We start from the raw sequence: 27450 nt of genomic DNA, 5'->3' as shown, positions 1-27450 counted from the left end.
ATGACAAGACTTTAGAGAGATCATATGGTTCCTGATTAGCAAAACCAGACAAGAACATGACAGAAGGAATCGTCTATCTAAAACCTAAACAGAGTGTCCATCCCTAGGGGTGTTGGTTAGCCACAGCAGCATAGACTAGGAGACACTGCCGAGGCCAGTGTAGACATAGCAGTGTCATCCAGTGACACCCCAAAAAGATGGAGTCTCGGGTCATGTACTTGCATGACCCCAGTTCCTTTAGCAGGGTAAGGTCATCATGCTCCAGAGACAGGGACACTCACCTGTTGCCACTAAGCAGTCGATTCATCTAACTCCCCTTGTTCTGACCAAAGCTCATGTAGCGACGTGGACGTGGCTCCCCGTACCTGCTTGTTCTGAGGGAGCAAAAGTACCAGATGCGTGGACTTGGAGCGTTCCGAGTTCAGTGACAGTCATACTTCTCATCATAAGTCAATGAATAGATTGGCATTCTGCTTTTGTACCTGGATAAAGTGAGCCCACCCCAGGAGACAGGCTCCGCCCTTGGTCTACGGACAAAATGAGGCAGGTGAACCTGCTCAGTTGGCAGCTGGATCTCAGGCCTGCCTCCTTGCACCTCCTCGCCATAATCCCCAATCAGACAGGACCGGTCACGGCCAGCACTCCTCGCCCGGAGCCTCCCCCGCGTGCCGGCTCATCTCCTGGGCAGCCGTGGTTTCCATGTCTGTCAGATGGCGGCAGTGATGATAAGCAGCTTCGCTGATGAGACGATGTACTCTTTAAGCATGTGGACGCCCTGCCAGTGGGAATTCTCTCCATGGGCATAATTTTTAAATTTGCCTTGCAAAATTCTAGGCCTCAGTTTCACAGCTGTTTGGGCCATTTTGAGAGAAATGACCATTTGTTACTGATATTTTGATTTCTGATAGAAATAAACATTTACTCACTGGTTATGTGTGCCACAGAGCTTCTTTAGCATTCAAGCAGGTTTTCTGGCAGATGAAATGGTGTTTTTTAAAAGACATGAGTGTGGCCGGGCGCGGTGGCTCACGCCTGTAATCCTAGCTCTGGGAGGCCGAGGCGGGTGGATCGCTCGAGGTCAGGAGTTCGAGACCAGCCTGAGCAAGAGTGAGACCCCGTCTCTACTAAAAATAGAAAGAAATTATCTGGCCAACTAAAAATATATATACAAAAAAATTAGCCGGGCATGGTGGCTCATGCCTGTAGTCCCAGCTACTCGGGAGGCTGAGGCAGGAGGATCACTTAAGCCCAGGAGTCTGAGGTTGCTGTGAGCTAGGCTGATGCCACGGCACTCACTCTAGCCCGGGCAACAAAGTGAGACTCTGTCTCAAAAAAAAAAAAAAATAAAAAATAAAAGACATGAGTGTGTGTGTGTGTGTGTGTGTATATATATATATATATATTTTTTTTTTTTTTTTTTTTTCTCTGTGAGACAGATTCTTACTCTGTTGCCCGGGCTAGAGTGCCGTGGCATCAGCCTAGCTCAGAGCAACCTCAAACTCCTGGGCTCAAGGGATCCTCCTGCCTGAGCCTCCCGAGTAGCAAGAACTACAGGCCCCCGCCACCATGCCCAGCTAATTTTTTCTACTTTTAGTAGAGGCAGGGTCTTGCTTTTTTTTTTTAATTTAATTTTTTTTTTTTTTTTTTTTGAGACAGAGTCTCACTCTGTTGCCCAGGCTAGAGTGCCATGGCGTCAGCCTAGCTCAGAGCAACCTCAGACTCCTGGGCTCAAGTGATCCTCCTGCCTCAGCCTCCCGAGTAGCTGGGACTACAGGCATGTGCCATCATGCCTGGCTAATTTTTTCTATATATATTTTTAGTTGTCAATATAATTTCTTTCTATTTTTTTAGTAGAGATGGAGTCTCGCTCTTGCTCAGGCTGGAGGGTCTTGCTTTTTGCTCAGGCTCGAACTCTGGACCTCAAGTGATCCTCCCTCCTGGGTCTCCCAGAGTGCTAGGATTATGGGCATGAGCCACCACACCCAGCCAGAAATGAGTATTTTTAAAAAAATCAGAATAATCTGTGTTAAAAGTTCAATACCGAAACAATGTTGCTCAGACAGTAAGTTAGGCCCTTTGTATGCTGAACCAGAAATTCTTCTGTTTCTTTGTTATCTTTACAAGGCGAGTACATTACACTGTACTGTGCACTGCATTGTGAAACTGGTAGCGTGTGATGCCTGAGCACTTATTCTTTAGTAATATTTTAATTTTTTTCTTTTCTTTTTTTTTTTTTAGACAGGGTCTCACTCTGTTGCCCGGGATAGAGTGCAGTGGCGTCACTATAAGTCACTGCAACCTCAAACTCCTGGGCTCAAGTAATTCCCCAGCATCAGCCTCCCGAGTAGCTGGGACTACGGGCATGCACCACCAGCCCGGCTATGCATTAGTGATTTGAGGTGCTCCTGAGCACATTGTACCCCCCAGGCCCAGGTCAGCACACACTTATTAAATACCTACTGAAGAATGACCATGAACCACCGTGTGAACTATCCGACTAGGGAGTGGGCGGTTTCAGGATGCCGGGACAGCCACAGTGGTGGCAGGAGAGGGGCCGTGACTCTGAACTCTTGCCCAAGGAGCGAGAGAGCTAGCTACAGGGTCCACAGACTTTAACAAAGACACATTCCTGACATAAAAAACACTCTATGTACAGATCATTCAGAGCTCGCTACATGTTCCCTATTCTTTTTCAGCCGATCAAGATCTGTATTCTGGGTCCTCCCGCTGTGGGGAAATCCACTATTGCTGAAGCCCTGTCCAAGTACTACAAACTGCATCACATCAAACTGAAGGATGTCATTTCCGAAGCCATAGCCAAACTGGTAACACTTTTAACTACTTTATTGGGAAGTTTTGTATTTTAGAAATGCTTTTCTTGGTCTTATAATAAACAAGTAACTAGTTCTACATGATGGTAAATAAACAGATTTGTTATTTTAATGGGATTTTCTTATTGGCCCCAGTTATGAAAACACAGACCCCCGCAGGGCTGCCTCTGTGAGACAGAAGCATTCATAGGTTGCCCTTGGAATTGAGTCTACCTGCAGCTGTTGCTTAAAGCATGCGGGCTAGCTCTGGAGTCAACTTCTCTGTTGACTGGAGCGTTTTCAGGTTTTTTATCCTTGAGGTATGTTTCTCAGGATATCATCAGATGTTTATTTGTGAACTGCTTTTTATAATTTTATTGAGAATGGTGAATACTGAGGTATGTTTCCATAAATGATTACTAAAACTCTTGATTTCTACAAAATATGTTTCCTTTAAGATACAATGTATTAGTAATATCTTAGAAAAGTGTAGCTTCTTAAGCAGTGCTGGCATTAGCATAGAAATATATTATTCTCCTAAAAACAGAGGAAGAAAAACCTGAGGCTGTCATCCATCTTTGTATATAGATGCATCCTGCAAACTTTTGCATGACAGCTGGCATTGGGTACGTTCCTTATTTGGGTACCAGACTTTTTCCAGGATCACTTGCCAGATGATTTGTTAGTAGCAGGACATCATCCAGTTTGAATATCCCTGTGGCATGTAGGAGTCGATTGTCACACCTAAGTATGCAGGAGAAGGAGAAGAAGAAGAAGGTGAAGAGGAAGAAGAGGAGGAGAACGTGGAAGATGCTCAGGAGCTCCTAGACGGCATCAAGGAAAGCATGGAACAGAATGCAGGTAACGCACACATAGCATGGAGCTGCGCTGACCTTTTTCCCTTTTTTTCTTTTTAGAGATAGGTCTTTCTCTGTCACCCAGGGTGGAGTGCATAATCATAGCTCACTGTAACCTTGAACTCCTGTGTGCCAATATTTTTGAACAGTGGCCATTTTTTTAATATGCTTATAAAACACTACTTGTTTGCTATTCAAAGCAAGTATGAAAATTATAATAAAAACAAAGAAATTTCATTCATAATCTCACCCCCCAGAAAAAAAGAATCATTGTTAACATTTTGGTGACTCTGATGGTAGAATAGGAAAGAACTTCCTAAGCTAAAAAAAGTAAAATGCATGTTCATAAGTATTTTATAAGAGTCAAACATCATTAATTAAAACATAAAGGACAAGCCAAGAAAGAAAAATACTTGCCACCAAAATGATAAAGTTAATATCCTTAGTATACGAAATACTTGGGTAAATTGATAAGAAAATCATTAAATCCTTAAAAGGAAAAAAATGGATGAGTAACATTGGACCAGTAATTCATGCAGGAAGAAATATAAATAAACGGGAAAATATTCTTACTCACTTGATAATTAATTGTAACCAGTTTGTTGAACAAACAATCACACTAAGGTGTCCCTTTAAATTCAAGGTCTGCATTCATTCTTTCCAAGCCCTTGGATAGCATTTCAGGCTGGTCCCATTGCTACTCTTAGATATTAAATGAGCCGTCTGTGGCCATACCAGCCTGAACACGCCTGATCTTTTCTCACCTCAGAAGCTAAGTAGGGTCAGGCCTGGTTAGTACTTGGATGGGAGATAGTAAGTGAGAAGCCCCTTTGTCTATACATGGCTGAAGAAGTCCATTACAATCAAATAATTACAAACTGAGTTTTATTTTTTAATTTTGTATTTTTAATTATTATGGGTACATAATAGTCGTATATACTTATAGTGTACATATGATGTTCTGATACAGGCATAAAATGTGTAATAACCAAATCAGGGTAAGTGGAGTATCCATCACCTCAAGCATGTATCATTTCTTTGTGTTAGGAACATTCCAATTCCTCTTTTAGTTATTTTAAAATCTACCCTAACTTATGGTTGACCGTCGTACAAACTGGGTTTTGAGCTGCAGTCTCTAAGGGAGCTTGCTACCTCGTAGGAAAAAAGTTGTAGCAGTTATTAGAAAGATAAAACCGCTTCATTTTTACGCTTAGACTGCTGAGATCCTCCATCAGACTGGTTATTCCAGTATATGCCAGTACTTTGGACTCTTGCCCAACACAGAGTTTCTCCCTCTGCCGTCCTCTTGACCATGTTTGTTTTCTTTCCTCCTCCTTCCTCTTCCCGTCTTGCTGGTGGCTGTTTCTGGTCCTCCAGAGTCAGGGTGGAGAAGTGGGGATTAGGAGAGAAGGACAGAGGCACATGCCACTGGCTCAGATGTAGGGTGACAGGTGCTCCTGCTTGCTGCTCCTTCCTGTGTTGCTCTTCCATGGGTTCTTCAGATTCTCCCACTGCGAATCCCCTCCGTAAACTCCACTGCACACCCTGGGGGCACAGCTGGTGCCTGCCTCCGCGGCCATCCCTGGTCTTCTGGCCTCCACCCTTTGCTCCTCAAGGTGGTCCTCTTCCCAGCTGCTCATCTCCACCGTGGTTGGGGGCCTAGTTTCTTCCTCCTAACTTCATCCCACCCTCTCCACGGTGTCCACTTGGGGACGTGCAGCTGTCCAGAGCTGTTTGACAGTGGCCAGTGTTAGGAGGGTTCACACTGGTCCCTGGTTTTTAGTCCCCAAGTTTGCCACTCTCCCCTTCCACTTCGAGGCCTTTAGTCCCTCACGCCTTCCTCTGAAGTCCAGGCTGTCCCTGTACTTCTCTTTGACCCCCCAGGCCAGTCTGATCTAGTTTCCTGAGATGGAGAAAATGTGTTTTGGAGGGTTTTATTTGTTGATGTTTTGGGGTTTTTTAAAATATTGAGACAGGGGTCTTGCTATGTTGCCCAGGCTGGCCTCAAACTCCTGGGCTCAAGTGATCCTCCCACCACAACCTCCTGAGTAGCTCAGAATGGTTTAGTATTCAGACACCTGAGTGTCCACTTAAACCAGCCGATTATCTGAGTCTTGGTTTCTGCTTTGGTGTGGGCTCTGTGGGAAGGAAATGGAATTTAGAATCCCAGAGAGATTTCCCAGAGGGGGAGGGAAGTACATAGAAAGCACAGGTGAATGCTTGGAGATACATTTCCTCTGCCTCCCCTATAAGACATTTGGGAGTCATGATTTTGGTTTTAGAGAGTCTAACAGAGCCTCGGCACCCACCTTTGGAGTCGGCACAAGAAAACCAAGATAAGACATTCTGTTGTGAGGACACCTGTGGCAGGAAGTTGTTCAAGGCCACATTAAAGAGTGGGGAACTGAGATTTTTAGGAATCCACAAGTGTGGCTGGGCCTGGTGGCTCATGCCTGTAATGCTTCTGAGAGGTCGAGGCAGGAGGATTGCGTGAGGCCAGGAGTTTGAGACCAGACTGGGCAATATAGTGAGACCCCATCTCTACAAAAAAAATTTTTAAAAAGGGGACTCCACAGGTGTACATGGCCATATGTACATAAACCTCACGGCTGGAACATAAAGCTAGAAACAGGGGCCTCGGGGCAGTGAACCAAGCCACCCCCTGGAGGAGAGGCAAGAACCTCTGATATTCAGGCTAACGAGACCAGGCAAACATTGAACCTTACTTATTAATATTAATAGAGAAAAGAATCTTATCCAAGGAGTTAATGTAACAAGGTGGTGTGAAGTACTAACTGAACTCTTTCCATGCCCAGGGGGGTGATCACATGGAACAAGAATTATAGTAGAGACAGTGCCAAGCTGAGCACAGTCATGGAGTCCCCCAAGCTCAAGAAGGGCCTGTCCTTGGCAGGAGACTCTGTTCTTCCCCCAGGTGCAAGAGAGGCCAGACAGGCTCACAGCCTCTGTCCAGTGAGACATAAGAGGGGTGGAGGGAGGGAGCAGAGGAAGTGGTCTTTGGGGAGAAAGTAAGTCTTTAGAACAGCGAGCGTCCCTTGCCACCCCCACCCACTTCCTATGATACTGGAATAATTCATTCAATCCCTTTTAACCTTAAGAAGGTATTTTTTTCTTTCTCAAGTTTGTCCAAAAATCCTTCCTATTCATATTTACCTGAAGCTAGAACATGGACCTTGATTATGTCTGAAGAAAACAAGACCTTTGAACCCGCTGCATAGAGGTTAGCGCACCTTTCCCGACCAAGACTGCATTTGCTGCCATATGGTTTCAGTGATTCCAGCAATACAAGTTTCACAGTCCCAAGTGTGGCCTCCCACATCCTGCTCATAATTCCACTCCCATCCATCGGCCCCGACAGTGTTGCCAGAAAAAGGACTTTGTTAAACCATGGAGTGCACTAATTATGGATTCTTAGTGCTCACTTTATATATTTCAAAAGTGTTGTGCAGTTATTGAATCTAGTTGGTGAGATTCCCGGTGATCCTTGGACTAGTCTTTCAACTTTTCTGTGACATTGAAAATAAAAAGTTAGGGGGAAAAGTCTATAAATGTATCAACATCTTAGTGTCTATACTGTGCACGGATTATTATAAACCCTTGGCTTGAAGCTATTTTTTTTTTGTTTGGAAACAAAAAGCATTTGTTTATTATTGCTCCAATCAAGGCAAAATTTCTTAAAAGAGCCTTGGCAGTGGAAGTGTAATCAGAACCATTACTCATGAATTTATGGTTTGTTCTTCTCTGCTGTTGAGACTTACTGTTTCACATACACCAGCCACTGCAAGACCTTTGTTATATCAGAGGATGAAGAATGCACCTGGAAGTCACAAAGCATGGCTTGACCACTTGCCTAGTGCCTGACTTCAGACCAATCACTTATCTGGTCTGAACCTGTTTCATCCTGTATTTAAAAAATGGGAGAGAGGTGGGAGGTGGTAGCTCATGCCTGTAAGCCCAGCACGTTGGGAGGCTGAAGTGGGAAGATCATTTGAGGCCATGAGTTTGAGGCTGCAGTGAGCTGTGATCATGCCACTGCACTCCAGTCTGGGCAACAGAGGGAGACCCTGTTTCTAAAGAAAGAAAGAAAAAAAAACAAAGGGAGAGGAGGAAAGGACAGAATAAACAAACAACTGCCCCCCACTTGGAGGATCAACTGAGATAACTTGGGTAGTAACAGAGAGAACATGAATGAAAGTGCCCTGTAAATGCTAAAAATTTATATAATACACAGTATCACTAATAACAGGGAGGAGCAGGAATCATCACTGAAGGCTGCATGACAGTCACAAAGAATCTAAAGCCTGGGGCAGGACAAAAGATATTCATGACCAAGTCTCCAAACTCACTAAGGAAGTATCTGGCTTGACAAGCCGCCTAATGTGGATCCAACTGTACCCTAGAACTATTTTATTAGTTTTATTTTACCTTAATTTACATTTTCTAAATTTCTAAATATTAAGGGGTACAAATGTTTTAGGTTACATGGATCGGTTTTGTAATGCTTGAGTCCCGGCTGTAGGTGTGCCCGGCACCCAAATAGTGTTCATCGTAGGTTTTTTTCCCCTCCCTTCTTCCCTCCTCCCTCCTCCCCCTGGTTGATTTGCACTGAGTTTTACTTCCCCATGTGCGCATGTGTGCTCATCGGTTAGTTCCAATTTAATAGTGAATACATGTGGTGTTTGTTTTTCCCTTCTCGAGATACTTCACTTAGGAGAATGGTCTCCAGTTCCATCCAGATTATTGTGAAAGGTATTAATTCAGCTTTTTTTTTATGGCTGAGTAGTATTCCGTGGCATATATATATATACCACATTTTATTAATCCACTCATGAATTGACGGACACTTGGGTTGATTCCATATCTTTGCAATTGTGAATTGTGCTGCAATAACCATGCGAATACAGGTGTCTTTTTGATGAAAAGTCTTCTTTTCCTTTGGGTACATACCCAATACTGGGATTATTGGATCAAATGGTAGGTCTACTTTTAGTTCTTTGAGGAATCTCCATACTGTTTTCCATAGAGGTTGTACTAATTTGCATTTCCACCAACAGTGTGTAAGCATTTCTATCTCTCTGCACCCACACCAGTGTCTATTGTTTTTTACCTTAACATACATTTATAGAGGCAATAATAAGAAGGCTATTACACAGCAATTCAGTGAGTTTTACCTAGTTTCAAGAATAATGCATGCAGTTACAAATAAGAGGTAGAAACACTGTATTAAAGACCTAAAAATACAAACATCATATAAATAATGTTCAAATTAACTGCTGAAATTCAATACAAAATAAAGTAAAAATTACATCACTTCATCAAAATAAAGGAAAAGCGTTTTTGTTTATTTTTATCAGTACACTAAAATTAGATCAATGCCAAGGAACTACTGTGTAATTTGTCAAAGTGTTCAAATTATTTATGTCAAAGGATTAAAACTGGTGAATGGTTTATCCAAGTATTCAAGTAGGTAAGTAAGAGAAACTAAATAATACACAACAGGGGAACCATTCCTGGTAGGCTGTTAACTGCCTGCATTCGCCATGACTACCTGCTTAGAGAGTTGCCAGGATTAGCATGAAAAATCCACATTAGGCTGGACAGAGCTACCTACCTATTTAAGAGAAAATAAACCTCATTTTTCATGAATTTCATGTAGAAACTCCACATCACTAATAAGCCTACAGATCACCAACTTTTTTGGGGGCCCTATTAAAATTCTTGAAAGTTATCTCTTGATTTAGGATATTTTTTTCTAATACTGCAAAAATAAACCTAGCCTCTAATAGACCTAAGGTTGTAGGCATCAATGTGCATTCTGCATGCACAATAAAAAATGCAACCAAAGCAAACACTCAGCAACTCAAAATATTACAGAGAATATCTGTAGCTGTGGATACATAGGTTAAAAAAAAAGATGAAAAGATTCCCAGGAACACAAGTTTTGACCATTTAAAAGTTCACTAGAGATTACATGTGAATTCTGGAAAGGGTATATGTATATAATCACGTAAAATATTTTAAACAAGTTTATTATGCCTTACTTAGCTTTAAATTGCAAAATCCAGTACTCATTAGTTTTAATAAATTAGTGTAATATGAAAGATTTTGGAAGATTAACATGTATCCATATCAGATCAAATTGAAGATTCAAAATTTCTTCCAAGAAATTCTCTTCCTCCAAGAGCCATCATTTGCTGCTGCTTATGTTATTCCTTCCTAATCTGTTTAAGGATGCATGCTCAGATTTAGCCACACTTACCCCAAACATCAAACTGCCTGGATGAGATGTAGATTTTTTTACTTTTATACCTCAGCAAACACATGGAATTTCACACATTGCTCCCATAAACTGAGTGAAGAGCCACTCACTGTGTTTCATTCTTAACTATCCTAAAGAACAACTGCACTGACACTTCTAGCTTTTTTTTTTTTTTTTTTTTTTTTGAGACAGAATCTCTGTCTCTGGGGCTAGAGTGCAGTGGTGTCATCATAGCTCACTACAACCTCAAACTCCTGGGCTCCAGTGATTCTCCTGCCTCAGCCTCCTGAGTAGCTGGGACTACAGTTGTGCACCAAGACACCCAGCTAATTTTTCTATTTTTTGTAGAGACAGAGTCTTGCTCTTGCTCAGGCTGGTCTTGAGCTCCTGGCCTCAAGCGATCCTTCTGCCTCGGCCTCCCAGAGTGCTAGGATTACAGGTGTGAGCCACCGGGCCCAGCCCGGAAGAACATTTGGAAAGTGCAGGCGTCAGTGTTTTCATGTATTTTTTATTGTAGAAAAGCTTGTCGTGTTCTCCTACTTTATTGTGTATTAGAATTCACATGTCATGTTCAAAATACAAAATCACATATTTTTTACTTTAAGGGCAAAATAGGGATTTCCAATAGTACCTTTGACTACGCAACAATTTTTGAGATATCTTTAGAACATAGCCCTTATGTAGAATGTGACTTCACAGTAATATATTTTTTCTTTTCATCAGGCCGAATAGAAGATCAATATATAATTAGATTTATGAAAGAAAAGCTAAAATCAATGCCTTGCAGGAATCAAGGTTACATTTTGGATGGATTCCCAAAGACCTATGATCAAGCAAAAGATCTTTTCAGTCGTAAGTTTGAGTGTTCCCTTCATTTTGAGTATTTATAGCCAGATAAATTGCAACTCTATTGTTCAGAGAAATAGTCACTCAATTAAAATAAACAAATACTTGGAGAGACTAGTTTTGAATCTCAGCTCACCTTTTATTAGGTGCGTCTTTTTTCTTTTTGTTTTCAGATGTGAAACTATTTTTCCTTTTCCTTTTCCTGGACTTTAAAATTTTTTAAAATTTATTTTATTTCATTGTGGTACAAACACAACATGAGATCTACCCTTTTAACAGATTTTTAAGTGCACATAAATCATTGCTGACCAAAGGTGCAGTGTTCATCGGGTCTCGAGAGCTTGTTCATCTTCTGGATTAAAATGCTGTGCCTGTTGATTAGTAATTCTCCTTTTCTCCGTCCCCCTGCCTCTGGCAACCACCATTTTGCTCTTTTCATCCTATGTATGTGACTACTCTAAGTACCTTACATAAGTGGGCTCATGTATTTGTCCTGTGACTGACTTATTTCACTTAGCACAATGTCCTCAAGATTCATCCTTGTCACATATGGTAGGATTTCCTTCTTTTTTAAGGCTGAATAGTGTTCTGTCGGATGTATATACTGTATTTTCTTTATCATTCATCTGTTAATGCACATTTAGGTTGTTGGGCTATTTCTAAAATACATGTTCTATTTATGGCTAGTTTTCATTAGTGATTGCTACTTGAGATATTTGAATATTTTGCTGTAATCCATAGTAGTAACATGTTAATAAACATGATGATGAATATTTTGTTTTATTAGAGGAAGATGAGGAGAAGGAAGAAGAAGCCAGAGGCAAAGTGTCTCCTTATGATAAGTTAATTATACCTGGTAAGTTCAAGGTATTTCTCCAAGATCACATTTAAAGGAGGAATGCTGTTCAATATTTCTTTTGTGCAAAACAATCTTTTTGAATTAAATAGATTTTTCTTTTTTTAGAAAAACATGAAAAAGATACACTTAGGCACAAAACTTGCAAACTAGATAATGCACTGGGGATACACATCAAGGATATTAAAGTTCTGGGATGAACAGAAATCCCTGTGAGAGCATTTGTTTCTGCTGCTGTGTCCTGTAACAAAGCAAAAGGCAGCAAACCTGTTGATGGTTTGACTTCTGGGTCGCTGGCGAGACTGCCAGGGCCTGGGCCGCCACAGCCCCTTCCCTGCCCTGTTTTTGGTGCTAGCGATGCCATCATCTTTTCCAGAAGACATTCAGACTCTGAACTGAAACTGGGCAGTTAAGAAGCTTTCCACTTCACTGTTAACTCTGCAGTAGTTTTGGTCTATCAAGAGTATATCACAAAGTACTCTTGAAAGCAAAGCATAAACAAATTGTCCTACGCAACAGGATTTACGTAGGTGCTGAGCAGGCATTTCTTGTGACCTTCCCATGAACGTTAGAAAGCGTTGTTTTTAGTCAGTTTGCATGAAATATACTCACAGGGCATCGTTTATCTTGAGTCATGTGGTCAGTATAAGAACAGCTGTTTTCAGCAACTTAGCACAAGACTGTAACTAACAGGGTCTGCTCGCGGCTGTCAAGTTTGTGGCTGTAATCATCTCCTCCTCTTGGTCCAGACACAGCTTGCATAAAAGCTTCTGGAAGCACTGAGACTGAGATAGCAGTCATCCCTGGGGATGGACAGTGCCTGTTTGCCTGTGAGCTCTGCAACCAGCGGCAGAAATGTGAAATGTCAAAGGGTTGGATTGTCTCAGATTTCCCCCATTAATTTAAACATATGCCTCAGACTAAGTTAAAAAGTAAAGTTGGGCCGGGCGCGGTGGCTCACGCCTGTAATCCTAGCACTCTGGGAAGCTGAGGCGGGTGGATCGCTTGAGGTCAGGAGTTCGAGACCAGCCTGAGCAAGAGTGAGACTCCGTCTCTACTAAAAATAGAAAGAAATTATCTGGCCAACTAAAAATATATATAGAAAAAATTAGCCGGGCATGGTGGCGCATGCCTGTAGTCCCAGCTACTCGGGAGGCTGAGGCAGTAGGATCGCATAAGCCCAGGAGTTTGAGGTTGCTGTGAGCTGGGCTGACGCCATGACACTCATTCTAGCCCGGGCAACAAAGTGAGACTCTGTCTCAAAAAAAAAAAAAAAAAAGTAAAGTTGATTACTCTAAATGAGCAAGTCTGTCCAGTTTATGAGAGTTTATGACTTCTAGGCAATATTCACTCATTGCAGACTCCATGGTAAACCATGAGGTTCCCTCTGAGGTAATGATACATTTCGGCTCAACTAACAATGTGTCCTGTGCCAGGCACTCACTGAGCCCTTCTACAATCCTGCAAGGCAGGAATTACACCTGTGTCTACCGGATCCAGAAGCTGAAGCCCAGGGATTTATCCAAGTCCATTTCACTGGTAAACGGGAGAACTGAAATTCAAACCCACTGTGCAGCGAGTGTGTCTCCGCACTGCACTGCCTCCAGAACACAGCGTTAGTGAAAGACAAGGAGATGGAGACACACAGGTAAGGTGATCAATGATTCTCAGTCACAGTCCACTGGGCTGCCCTCTCTTTGTTGGACAGAGTCGCTGTGGTGGGGAACCTTCGGCCTCAAGGCCACATGTAGCCCTCCGGATCCCCCAGTGCGGCTCCTCGACCAAATCCAAACTTCACAGAACAAATCCCGTTATTAAAAGTATTTGTTTTGTAAAATTTGGATTCAGTCAAAAGCCTGCACTCAAGGATCCAGAAGACTATATGTGGCCCCAAGGCTGCAGGTTCCCCACCCCAGTCTGTTGTTAATAAATCACCGTCTTTCCAGAAATTGTCTTTATTTTCAATCTTCCTAAAAGAAATCAGAGCATTGTCTCATTTGTACCTGTTGCATTTTAATTGATGGTGGTCACTGAGTGAGGACACAGACAGGTCAATGCCATTGAAAGAATTTATTACTTACATTTCCCAAGAGAAGGGGTAACATCACGCCATGAAGGCCACGTGGGGAGCTCCGGTTTGCTCAGGAGGCAGAAGCTGGAGCGTGGGGAAGGTCTATGCGGAAGCCTTTACTGGGGTTTCTGCAGGGAAGGGAAGCCAGGCCAGAGAAAACGGCTTAGGACCAGCTAGTGTGAGCTATGTGGGAGGTCTCTAGGTGCCTGGTCCTAGTCCCGGGATGATTTGGGGCGAGGGAAGTACTGGCTTGGTGTGTGAGAGTTAGGTAAAGGCCGTGGGTGGCTTGCACACGAGAGGCATTCTCCCAAACATTTGCTTACTATCTTTAGGTGTTAGCCAGCCCTGAGAGGGGTAGTCTCTCCCCAGTTCTGTAAGGCCCTCCTCAAGATAATAAAAAATATGATTAACACAAGCATCCATGCTCGATTTGAGTGATGAAACATTCCACTGGATTCCTAGAATCCAGTTCCAGGTGGTATTCTGTCCTTGATCCGTCATTGTATTTTGCCACTGCTATTAGCCTATATCCAGTTTGATTCTTTCAGATCTCCTAGTTGAAGGAGACAAGTTTAAAGTTATATCTACGTGACGAATATGGAAAAATTCATTAAAATGTAGACTTTCATGTGACTCCAGATAGCCACATACAGGGACCTCCTTGCTACGTACAATGTTACCAAGCAGAAATCTATTACTTGCTATCTACAGTGAGCTAGTACAACGACAATAGATACTCTGAATAATTCAAAATCCTGAAGTTCTCTCTGAATCACAAAGAGAATGAATGGACATTTTTAAAAAAATCATTTAGAGGGAAGTATATTTTATCATATTAAAATTCTTTTAAAATTAGAAAGCCAAAGATGTTTGTATTTGCAATATTTGATTAACTGGAATCTTCCAACTCCCAATCACTCTGGAAAAAAAGATATAATATTATATTTTGAAATTATTAGGTCATTAACAGAATTAATAAATTTTCATGTAGAGTGCAGTGGTGTGCACCTGTAGTCCCAGCTGCTACTCAGGAGGCTGAGGCAAGAGAATTGCTTGAACCCACGAGTTTGAGGCCAGCCTGGGCAATATAGCAAGACCCTGTCTTTTAAAAATAAATAAATAAATTTTCATCTAGATGTCTGACATCACGGAGCTTAAACGAATTCAATTTTCAGCGAATTTATTGATATAATTTTGATTTCAGTAGTATACCAGCATTTGGGGGTTCAGATGTTTCTCTTCCTCTTCAAAATGTAGCTATTCATGAAAATCATGAAAATCCAGTGGTCAAAGATGAACAGAACTGGTCAGACCATTATGGATTTATAGAATTTTATTCCACATGCTCAGTCTTCAGCCCTTGTTTTCCCTGTTAACACACATGATGTTCACATGCTTTCCACATGCCTCACGGGTGCATCCTTCTCTGGGCTCTCAGTAGTACACTTACCTTTCTCACCTCCTGAAGAAAGCTTATTAGAATGTATCTAAGTGAGAATGGCATTAGTATGTGCTCAACCAATACAATTTTAGAGTAAAAATCAAATTATTCCCAAGTTTTTTTGGGCTCTAATAGGTAGCAAGATATTTGCAACGCACGTGGACACTGATCTAGGCACCAGTGTACCCTGGTCCTGCTGTTGAGAACACCTGAGAATACCAACCATTTCACTCATGCACATTTTAATCTCTCATTCACTCAACAAATACCCATTGAATTTGTACTAGAAGCTGGAGAAACATTTGCTTTTATAGTTTAAAAGAAAATCACAGGTGGGTATAATGATCACCGTCATTAATATGATCTCTGTGTTAAATTTGATAAGCGCTGACCCTGTTGTATTGAACATTCTTTTATTAATTTGGCAAACTGGCTGTCAAGGCAGTTTGCTCGTAGCCATGGCTGTCTTTGGGAGCCTGTGATAATTGTACTGGAAGGATTGACCAGGAAGCCGATGATATCACAGGGTTGTCAGAAATTTGCTATTTATGATTTCTGCTGCTTTTATTAGGAAGGAAGGAAGGAAGGAAGGAAGGAAGGAAGGAAGGAAGGAAGGAAGGAAGGAAGGAAGGAAGGAAGGAAGGGAGGAATGAAGGAAGGAAGGGAGGGAGGAAGGAAGGGAGGAAGGAAGGGAGGGAGGGAGGGAGGAAGGAAGGGAGGGAGGGAGGGAGGGAGGGAGGGAAAGAGATTGCACAAAATACCAGTTGGTTGGGTTTCATAGGGTGGTCTGCGGAAATGTGCTGATTTGCATGTATTTATTGTCCAGGAGAGGCAGCAAGGCCAATTTGACAGGCCATTTGTGGCAACAGGAGGTCCCAGCTGGTAACCAGACATTCACCGTTTGGGTTCACCAGCACCCTTCTAGCTAGCTCCACTGTATTGTGCCAACTCTGGAGCTTCTCCTTGTCCCCAGAATTTGTCTGTGCGCTGGATGCCTCTGACGAGTTTCTGAAGGAGCGGGTGATAAACCTTCCTGAGACCATCGTGGCGGGGACCCACTACAGCCAGGACAGATTCCTCCGGGCTCTGAGCAACTACCGGGACCTCAATACTGAAGATGAGACTGTGTTCAACTATTTTGATGAAATTGAAATCCACCCGATACCCATTGGTATGAAATGAATTTCGGGGTAAGGTGAATGTGAGAGCCAGAACCGCCTCCCCCAACAAACCCTGGTGCATGTGCAACTGGGATCGTGGGGCTGAGGGAGGGTGGGGAGCGCACCATGTGCCAGGGCACAGGAAACCACAGGATGAACAGAGCATGACTCCTGGGGAGTCATTTTACATGGGGATTTGGTGGTGGGAGGGTGTTATTATTGAATGAAAACACACAGATATATTATGCATTCGTAAGACAAATTGGCATATTTTTTGAAGGACACTTCAAAGAAGTGTGTTTTTGCTGCCGGCTGCTTTGGGCCATTCCTGCAGGTTCCTTGGGGGCAGTGTTCTGTCCCTATCATATTGCCGATTACTGGTGCTCTTCACAGATGCCCTCCTGGCCTTTAGACCGGCCAGCCCACCCCCATAGCTACCCAGAAAAGCAAATAGCGCTTCATGGCACTCCTCCTTGTTTCCTGTAAACACAGAACTCAGAGCTTAGCACACACCAGGCACTCAGTAAATATGATCTTGCATCAGCCTCATCATCATTATCGTTCCTGGGTCCAAATCTCCTGTGCCCTGGCACATAGCTGTTTCTAAAACTCCCCTTGGCCTGGTGAACCCCTGAACTTCCTTTCTGGTTTTCTGGATCTTGATGTTAATTCCTCACCAGGGTTTGGTGAGAAACAACCAGCCCCTGCCTGGTGGAAGCTCACTGGCCAGGCTGACCCTTTGGGCCTCCTAGGGCTTCTTTCTACCCTCAGCAGCCAGATGGGACAGCATGAGGACCCTGAAGCAGTGGGAGTCTTAGAGCTAAGGGATAATGCCAGCAGGAGGCAAGAGAGCTGATTCCATGTTGGCTCTGCCTCGGTTTTCTTATCTGTGAAATAGGAAACGAAGCAGGCTTATAGGGTTGCTACGTATGATGGACATAAGATATGGGCTGGGCTGGTGGCTCATGCCTGTAATCCTAGCACTTTGGGAGGCTGAGGCTGGAGGATCGCTTGAGCCCAGGAGTTCAAGACCACCCTGCACAACATAGTGAGACCTCAACTCTACAAAAAGTTTTTAAAAATTAGCTGGGCATGGTGGCATGTGCCTGTAGTCCCAACTACCTGGGAGGCTGAGGTGGAGGATTGCTTGAGCCCAGAAATCTGAGATTGTAATGAGCTACGATGACGCCACCGCACTCTAGCCTTGGCAACAGGGCAAGACTTTGTCTCAAAAAAAAAAAAAAAAGGCACTTCATCAAGTGCCTGACACATTGAAGGAGTTCAACAAGTGGTAATTTTGTTATTACTACCAATACTAAGTTATAAAATGATATGCTATTAACAAATACAAAAATAACAATTTATAAATTTGCAAATTCTTCTCTGTTTTGTACCCTCAGCAGCAATTCGGTTTTGTCCTCATCTGGACATGTTTCTGCACGTTGAACATGTTTTATATGTAAAAGCTAAGGATTTTACACCTCCTAATATGGAAATTAGTTTACACCAATTAGAGAACTAGGAAAGAATTGTGAACAAATTTCAGAAGAGTAGTGATTGTCACCTTTTCAGTAAAGCCCAAAAAATTATTTAAAGAAAGATAAGTACAGTCCCAGGGAGAAACATTGAGAGTAACAGAAATGACGGGGAGGAATGAATGAGTGGCCATTGTGTTCCTGTCTCATCCTGTGCTCATGACATTTGGCCTCATCTCCACAGTGACAACTGAGAGATAACGTGAAAACAAAGGGGAGAAATGTGTCACAAAGATAGGAGTGGGGGGAGGGTGTCTCAAGGCCAGGAATGCAGCTGGTCTCAGAAGGGTCTGGAATGGGGCCCTGGACAGATCCTGGGAGCCACATTCTCTCTCTGCATCTAGACCCCACTTCTCTGTCAGTGTCTCTTTCGTCCTCTCCTTGGGCCAGCGTTCCCTCCCTCCTCTCCAGCCCCTCTGGCAGACTGAGGCCACCCCACAGACCCAGAGTTGCCATGTTATACTGGGAGCCTAGCGCAGAGCTGGACTGGACTCTCTCTGTCCAATTCCACATTCCTAGAAGGGCAACTCTGCCGGTCACAGTTTGCTCAGGTGCCCACGCTGGTCTGGTCAGCAGGTCCTCCACTCCAGTGTCAGGGTGGAATATTGCTGGGGGAAAACTCTTCCCTACGAGCCCCTTCTCCAAAAATAGAGCCTTTCCCAAAACACTTTAGGGCACTTAGTGACTTCATGTTTGTGGTTACTCAGAGGAATCAGAGAGAAAACACATTTAACCATCACAGGTCAGGTAATAAGAAGGTACCAGATATGACTTTGTTTTTTGAAGGTTTTCTTTGCTTTTTTCCTTCCAAACAAAAGGTCTCACATATTTTTTACTGAGCTAGCTTACTAGTGCAGAGCATATAAACAATGAGAATAACATTTTCCCAATAAAATGTGTCCAGCTGTCCAGATAGTGGTGACATTTTCAGCTTGATGGTGAGATGACAGTGACCTTGATGCAGCATAAATACACGCACCATCTTACGTGCAGTTCGTTACAGACTCAGCTTGGTTCTTCTCCAGTGTCTCCTCTTGGAGTTGTACCTGATTTTATTGCCAGTTTTCATCTAAAGCCACTGGGGAATGGGACGATTTTGCTTTTGTTTCCCGGCCAGGAATCACTTGATCCTGAAAGTCTCATGAGAAGACATGGTGAGAAATGGAGCCAACCACACACACCACGATGACAGAGAAAGGGAGAGGTTTTTTGCTTTTTTAAGGGCTTGCTTCTGCCCCTCTCCTCTTCCCATGTTAGAACCTGGTGGTGCGTCTAGCCTAGGTCAAGGCCACACAGACACTGGGCGGGCACAACAGTGGCTGTGGGTGGGGGGGAGGCAGGCACTTCCCCAGAGGCAAGCCTGGAGGGGCTCGGTTCAAATGCTTCTGCTGTAAGGTCCTCTGCAGACACCCGCCAGGCAAAGCCAGTGACTTTGTGGAAATCTCATTGTTTATGAATAAGCCATTTTTCTGCTTCTTCTCTTTGATCTTGATATTAACATTAGTCACATATTCTGGAGTTTGGACATTTTCCTATTCAAGTAGGCTAACTAATATGGTTAATGTTTTATGAATTGAAAATGTATCCCAGAATCACGGAGCCTCAGATACAGAAAACAGGAGGAAACTCAAGGTTATCCAACCTGGCCTCCAGCCAGTGCAGAACCTTCTTCTGTAGAAACCTGTGAAAGAACTGTCCCAGTCTTTGCTTGAGTACCTCCAGGGATGGAGAGCTCGTTACTTTTGAGGTGACCCATGCCTCCATCCATCCACTCCAATCAACAGTGATTGTTAGCACCCAGAGACACAAGTCCAAATCTTCCTACCCATGACTGACAGACTCTGGTCTGATATTTGCCCGTGAGAGAAGAAATTCTGAACCATGCTGGCAATGAGAAAAGAAAACCCCAATGTAATTTACATAATTTACTATCACGAGTTTATAGTAAGTAATAAAGAATTTTCCCAATTGCAGGCAGCCCTAGAATATAAGTATGTGTTGATCTCCTCTCCCCTGGTATTTAAAGATGTAGGAAAACTGGAAGATGCTCAGAATAGACTTGCTATCAAACAGCTCATCAAAGAGATTGGGGAGCCTCGAAATTATGGTTTAACAGATGAAGAAAAGGCAGAAGAGGAGCGGAAAGCTGCAGAGGAAAGCCTGGCCAGGGAGGCCGCTGAGGAAGCACAACGCGAACACAACGAGGCGGTGGAGATGGCAGAGAAGTTGGCTCGCTGGGAGGAATGGGTGAGTGTGAGAGTGAGTGGGCGTCTGTGTTGGGGGAGGGGCGCCTGGCAAAGCCACGTAGGCCACTTCCACTTCCCATCCTGCTGCAGAGAAATGTCGGGGAAATACCCGAAACAAGTTTTTTTTTTGGGGGGTGGGTCATATGTGCCATTTTAAAAATGATATCCATGGTCTTTTGCTAAGTATCAATAACAATGTCAAAAAGCCAAACTCTGTAAAATAATTTTAAAAAGATTTATTCTGACCCAAATTTGAGGACCATGACCAGAGCCATGTTCAAGAAGTCTTGAGCAAGTGGACTCGCTGTGGTTGGGTTACAGTTTGGTTCTATACATTTCCGGGAGACAGGGGTTACAGGTAAAGTCATATATCAATATGTGGGAGGCATACATCGGTTTGGTCATAAAAGGTGGGTCATCTCGGTGGGGGGGCTTACAGGTTATAGGTGGGTTTAAAGATTCTTTGACTTGTAATTGATTAAAGACATGAAGCTTTATCTAAAGGCTTGGAATGTTTTAACATAAGGAGCTGTTTATCAGAGGTAAGCCACCCTGGACATGTATTTGTTGTGTAAATTGAGGACTGGTAGGTTTGTCTTGCACACCCTTACGCCTGTTAATGGGTTACAAAGGATGTCCCCAAGAAGGGAGGGCGGCATGATGAGGCATGTCTCCTCCCTCCTCCTGGCAGGCAATTTAGTTTTAGGATATTCCTTTGGCCACCAGAGGGTCCATTCAGTCAGCTGGTGGGGGGGCGGTAAGCCTTAAGATTTTATTTTAGTTCACAACAAAAACTAACCATTGTCAGTGGTATAATAATACACACCTGTAACCTGGGCACAGTGGCTCATGCCTGTAATCCTAACACTTTGGGAGGTCAAAGCAGGAGGATCACTTGAGGCCAGAAGTTCGATATCAGCCTGGGCAACATAGTGAGACCCCATCTCTAAAAAAAAAATTAGAAAAATTAGCCAGGCATGGTGGCGCATGCCTGTAGTCCCAGCTACTTGGGAGGCTGAGGCAGGAGGATCACTTGGGCCCAGGAGTTTGAGGTTGCTGTGAGCTATGATGATGCCACTGGACTCCAGCCTGGGCAACAGAGACCCCGTCTCAAAATAGTAATATTAATAATAATCATACACATCCCTGTAAATGTAACATTTTCTTACATGTTGACCTTGTGATTTGATTTTCCTCCATTTACCCATCTAACCTGGGGGTTCCGCCTCATTCCACCTCTCCTTGGTGCCCAAATCACTGAGTCTAGTAAGTGATTTTGCTTCCAAAAATAGCACTGAAATCTGTCCACAGCTCTCTACTGCTCCTGATCAGGGTCAGTGTTTCTCACTGGAATTAGGCAGTCTCCCCATCTCCACTCCTGTTCATCTCCAATCTGTTTCTGTGCTGCTGCCGGGTGATTCTTCTAAAATGCAGATCCACCACCACTCTTCCCTGCTTAAAACTCTTCACAGCCTGTCCATAACCATTAGACAAATGTCCCTACTCCTCATTGTGGCCCATGGGGTCCTTTGTGACCTGGTTGCTCCTAGTATTTCCCAACTTCAAATACTGCTCCAATGGTATTGTGGGTCATCTGCCTGACCAACTTCCTCAGCCATCTCTCATCTTTACTCAAAGTCATCTTTCCAGTGAGGCTTTTCCTGACCACTACATGGAAAATTCCATTAGCTGGTTGTGGTGGCACGTGCCTGTAGTCCCAGCTATTCAGGAGGCTGAGGAGGGAGGATGGCTGGAGCCAGGAGTTCAAGGCTGCAGAGAGCTGTGATCAAGCCACTGCACTCCAGTCTGGAGGTTATAAAGGTATAATATAAAAATTATAGTTATATACCCTGGAAAGAGCTTCAGAGATCAATTTCTCTAACTTCCCAAGCTTACATTACTGAAATATATACATTAATCAGTGTAAGGACAGGGATACGGATCTTGAACATGATGGCTGTTCAATAATTACAATGAGATGATAGAAGGATATTGTGCTGCATCATGTTGTCATTTAACCACTGTGCCAGTATTAGAACAAACTCCTCCCCTCTCAACCTACCCAAGCAATTCCAGGAATTCCCAAGGAATTCTGACACTGTAATTGCCAGTGTTGGGGCTTGACAGGGAACTGTCCAGTAGGGCCAAGGTCAGAAATGTCAACTAGAAAAAACAGGGAGCAGAGGGGATATCTTTATAATACCCTAGCTTTTTATAATATGTTGCAAAGTTTTTCTCAGTTCATCGTTTATCTTGTAACATTATTTATTGTGTTTTACATCTTTTCTCTAAGGGTTGAAAATGCCATCCTTATCATAAGTTGGTGAACATTTTTAGCAGTATATAAATATGTCTGGGGTAAATTCCGTGACGATGTTCTCCCCTTTCTGATTGTACATTTACTTTACCCCTAAATGTTCTATTTGTAGAATAAACGACTAGAGGAAGTAAAAAGGGAAGAAAGAGAATTGCTGGAGGCTCAGTCTGTTCCCCTGAGAAACTATTTAATGACCTACGTTATGCCAACTCTTATGCAGGGTCTGAATGAGTGTTGTAAGGTCAGACCAGAGGATCCCATTGATTTTCTGGTAAGAGATTGAATTTTTTAAAAAAACTAACAATGTGAAAATAAAATATGCCTGAATCTTAACCAAAACTCAGTTGAGATATAAAAACTGTATGTCTAGTTATTTGGGAAATAGTTTCTAATACATTCACAGTCTTAGTTAATACATTCACACTAAAAATTAGTAAAATTTTTATTACTCATTTGAAAGTAAAAAATTTATGTACTTTTATTTTTAAATTACAAACATTACTAGCACAAATATATGACTAATAATAACTTGTAAACTGTTGATTTGTCTTTTTTCTTTTTTTTCTTTCACCTGTAGGCAGAATATCTCTTCAAGAACAATCCTGAAATGCAGTGAAACTTTAAAGATCTTGTGTCATATACCTTTACGGAATTAGAGATCATTGTAACATTGTAATTTGAAAAAGTGCTTTTAAAAATGCTTTTAAACTTTTTGCCAAATTCCTTTTTGCTGTAAACAAATAATCTATAAAGTAGAATCATTATAAAAAGCTATATGGCAATGAATAACTACTTCATTAAAACTATATTTGAAAGATAAATTGATAAGGCATCTGTGTATAGCTCATGAGACAAATACTGATTTGATATTTTATTCTTTGGTCAGTTTTAAGTATTCTGCCTCTGCACACTAATGTTTATAGAAATTTAAGTTACAGAATGAAGAAAATCAGACTATATATTATTCTAACATGTAGGCTAATTAATTTACATGACTTATGGTCTGAATACCAATGGTGTTAGAAATGGAAATAAATTAGAACAGTTTAAGCTTTGTTGAGTCTCAGTAACTCAGACATGGTTTGTTTCTGCAAGGTTGCTTTCGAGTTCAGGGTCAGAATCCCAGCCAATGAGTCAGAGAGAACTGTAAACTTTTAGGTGGAAAAATTCATGTAATAGGATAAATCTAATAGTTGTAATAATCAGAAAGTTGCTGAATATTTTCAACAAACTTTATAATATAGTCATAAATTATCAATCTGTATGGTCTTTTTCAGCTCTAAAAAATCCAATAAAATTCATAGAATTACCTTGAATGAGAAATTAGTTTATGTTTATTTTAATGGCATGTATATTTCATCCCTTTAAATAATGTAACCTAATATAACTGCCCTATTTTTTATTGTGGTAAAATACACATAACATAAAATTTACCACTGTTACTATTTTAAAGTGTACAATTCAGTGGCACTAAGTACATTCACAGTGCTGTGCAACCACCACCATCATCTAGTCCAGAACTTTTTCATCACCCCAAATGGAAACTTGTCATTAACCAGTCACTCTTTACTCTCCCCCTACCCCCAGCTCCTAGCAACCACTAATCTGCTTTCTGTCTCCATGGATTTGCTTATTCTAAATATTTATGTAAATGGAATCATACAATGTGTGGCCTTTTGTGTCTGACCTCTTTCACTTAGCATGATGTTTTCATGGTTCACCCATGTTATAGCATGTATTCGTAATTCATTTCTTTTTCTTTTTTATTTTTTGAGACAGAGTCTCATTCTGTTGCCCAGGCTAGAGTGCCATGGCGTCAGCCTAACTCATAGCAACCTCAAACTCCTGGGCTCAAGGGATCCTCTTGCCTCTGCCTCCTGAGTAGCTGGGACTACAGGCACGCACCACCACACCCAGCTAATTTTTACTATTTTTAGTAGAGATGGGGTCTCACCCTTGCTCAGGCTGGTCTCGAACTCCTGAGCTCAAGCAATCCTCCTGCCTCGGCTTCCCAGAGTGCTAGGATTACAGGAGTGAGCCACCGTGCCCGGCCTCATTTCTTTTTATAGCTGAATAATATTCCGTTGTATGAGTATATCACATTTTGTTTGATCATTCATTTGTTAATGAACATTTGAGTTGTTTCTACCTTTTGGCTACTGTGACTAGAACTGCTATAAACATTCATGTACAAGCTCTTATTTGAACACCTCTTGTCAATTCTTTTGGCTAGATACCTAGGAGTAGAATTGCTGTGCTATGATAATTCTATGTTTAACTTACTGAGGAACCACCAAACTGTTTTACACAGTAGCCGCACCATTTTACATTATCATTCCAATTCCCTGCATCTTTACCTATACTAGTTATTTTTTTTAATGGCGATCATAGTGGGTATGCAGTAATATTATATGGTGATTAATCATATTTTAATATGCTTGCTGGCCATTTGGATATCTTCTCTGGAGAAATGTACAGGCATACCTCAAAGATATTTCAGGTTTGGTTCCAGACCACCACAATAAAGTGAATATTGCAATAAAGCGAGTTGCACAAATTTTTTGGTTTCCTAGTCAGTACAAAAGTTATGTTTACATGATACCGTAGTCTTCTAAGTCTGCAATAGCACTGTCTAAAGAAAACAATGTACATAGCTTAATTAAAAAATACTTTATTGATAAAAAATGCTAACAATCATCTGAGCCTTTAATGAGTTGTAATCTTTTTGCTGGTGGAGGTCTCGTTGTTGATGGCTGCTGGCTTATCAGGGTGGTGGTTGCTAAAGGCTGTGGCAATTTCTTAAAATTGAAAAATGAAGTTTGCTGCATCAATTGACTCTTCCTTTCACAAATAATTTCTCTGTAGCACGTGATGCTGTTTGATCGCTTTTTACCCACATTAGAACTTCTTTCAAAATTGGAATTAGTCCTCTCAAACTCTGCTGCTGCTTTATCAACCAAGTTTATGTAATATTCTCAATCCTTTGTTGTCATTTTGACATTGCTCACAGCATATTCACCAGTAGATTCCATCTCAAGAGACCACTGTCTGCTCATCCAGAAGAAGCAATTCATTATCCATTAAATGTTTTTTCATGAAATTGCACCAATTCAGTTCTACATCTTCAGGCCCCACTTCTAATTCTAGTTGTCTTGCTATTTCCACCACATCTGGAGTTACTTCCTCCACTGAAATCTTAAACCCCTCAAAGTCGTCCATGAGGGTTGGAATCAACTTCTTCCAAACTCCTATCAATGTTGATATTTTGACTTCCTTCCACTGATGGCAAATGTTCTTTTAACGGCATCTAGAATGGTAAATTCTTTCCAGAAGGTTTTCAATTTACTTTGCCCAGATCCATCAGAGAAATCACTATCTATGGCAGGTATAGCTTTATGAAGTGTATTTCTTAAATAATAAGACTTGAAAGTCAAAATTACTTCTTGACCTATGAACTGCAGAATGGATGTTGTGTTAGCAGGTATAAAAACAGTATTAATCTCCTTGGACATCTTGATCAGAGCTCTTGGGTGACCAGGTGCATTGTCAATGAGCAGTAATATTTTGAAAGGAATCTTTTGAGCAGAAAGACTCAACAGTGAGCTTAACATATTCAGTAAATTAAGCCGGGCATCATGGTGCACACTTTAAGGCCCAGCTACTCGGGAGGCTGCAGCAGGAGGATCAATTCACCCAGGAGTTTGAGGCTGGTAGTGCATGATGATTATGCCTGTGAATATAGCCAGTGCACTCCAGCCTGGGCAACATAGTGAGATCCTGTCTGTTAAAAAGACAAAAATTCAATAAACCATGCTGTAAACAGATGTGCTATCATCCAGGCTTTGTTGTTTCATTTACAGAGCAGCTTTAGCATAATTCTGAAAGGTCCTAGGATTTTTGGAATGGTAAATAAGCACTGGCTTCAACTTAAAGTCACCAGCTGCATTAGCCCCTAGCGAGACAGTCAGCCTGTCCTTTGAAGCTTTGAAGCCAGGCGTTGACTTCTCCTCTGTAGCTTTGAAAGTCCTAGATGGCATTTTCTTTGTTTTTATTTTGTCTATGATGAAAATCTGTTAGTGTAGCCACATTTATCAATGAGCTTAGCTAGATCTTCTGGATAACTTGCTGCAGATTCTATATCAGCACTTGCTGGTTCACCTTGCAACTTTATATTACGGAGCTAGCTTTCTTCCTTAAACCTCATGAACCAAACTCCACTAGCTTCAACTTTTTCTCTGGAGCTTCCTCACCTCTCAGCCATCACAGAATTGAAGAGAGTTAGGGCTTTGTTCTGGACTAGGCTTTGTTTTAAGGGAATGGTGTAGCTGGTTTGATCTTCTAACCAGACCACTCAAACTTTCTCCATATCACCAATAAGGCTGTTTTGCTTTCTTATCATTCATGTATTCACTGGAGTAGCACTTTTAATTTCCTTCAAGAACTTTTCATTTGCATTCACAACTTGGCTAACTGGGTCAAGAGGCCCAGCTTCAGCCTGTCTTTGCTTTTGACATGCCTTCCTCACTACGCTTAATCATTTCTAGCTTTAGGTTGAAAGTGAGAGACATGTAACTCTTCCTTTCACTTGAACACTTAGAGGCCATTCTAGGCTTGTTAATTGGTCTAATTCCAATAGTGTCATGTCTCAGGGAGTAGGGAGGCCTTAGGAGAGGGAGAGAGATGGTGGAGCAGTTAGAACACATACAACATTTATTAAGTTCACCATCTTTTATGGATGTGGTTTGTGGGACCTGAAAACAATTTCAATAGGAACATCAAATATCATTGATCACAGATCACTGTAACAGATATAATAATGAAAAAGTCTGAAATATTACAAGAATTACAATTGAAGTATCGTGTGACACAGAGACATGAAGTGAGCACATGTGGTTGGAAAAATGGTGCTGATAAACTTGGCTTGATGTAGGGTTGCCAAAAACTGTCAAATTGTAAAAAATGCACTATCTTCGAAGCACAATAGAATGAGGTGTGCCTGTATATTCAAGTCCTTTGCTCATATTTTATTTG

The 27450-nt window shown here is 42.0% G+C and overlaps 1 protein-coding gene and 1 pseudogene across 3 annotated transcripts in view; one reads left to right on the top strand and one right to left on the bottom strand.

Annotated features, from left to right (window-relative positions):
- AK7 (adenylate kinase 7) overlaps positions 1–23733 on the top strand; it is a 58286-nt gene extending 34553 nt beyond the window's left edge. The window contains exons 11-18 of one of the 3 annotated variants that reach the window (XM_045561177.1): positions 2697–2825; positions 3539–3671; positions 10671–10799; positions 11581–11649; positions 16135–16332; positions 19883–20103; positions 22532–22690; positions 22997–23733. In XM_045561177.1, the coding sequence (XP_045417133.1) occupies positions 2697–2825; positions 3539–3671; positions 10671–10799; positions 11581–11649; positions 16135–16332; positions 19883–20103; positions 22532–22690; positions 22997–23035 (1077 nt within the window). In that variant the 3' untranslated portion in view covers positions 23036–23733. Of the gene's footprint in view, positions 1–2696; positions 2826–3538; positions 3672–10670; positions 10800–11580; positions 11650–16134; positions 16352–19882; positions 20104–22531; positions 22691–22996 lie in introns of those variants that run through there. The other 2 variants (XM_045561186.1, XM_045561196.1) reach the window with 2 other exon arrangements.
- Positions 18854–19009, bottom strand: LOC123644861 (annotated as a pseudogene).
- Positions 23734–27450: the final 3717 nt, after the last annotated feature.

The sequence above is a fragment of the Lemur catta genome, chromosome 1, assembly GCF_020740605.2.
Source record: "Lemur catta isolate mLemCat1 chromosome 1, mLemCat1.pri, whole genome shotgun sequence".
NCBI classification, from domain to species: domain Eukaryota; kingdom Metazoa; phylum Chordata; class Mammalia; order Primates; family Lemuridae; genus Lemur; species Lemur catta.
The sequence above is the reverse complement of the archived record's forward strand: the minus strand, read 5'-3'. Positions and strand labels throughout refer to the sequence as shown.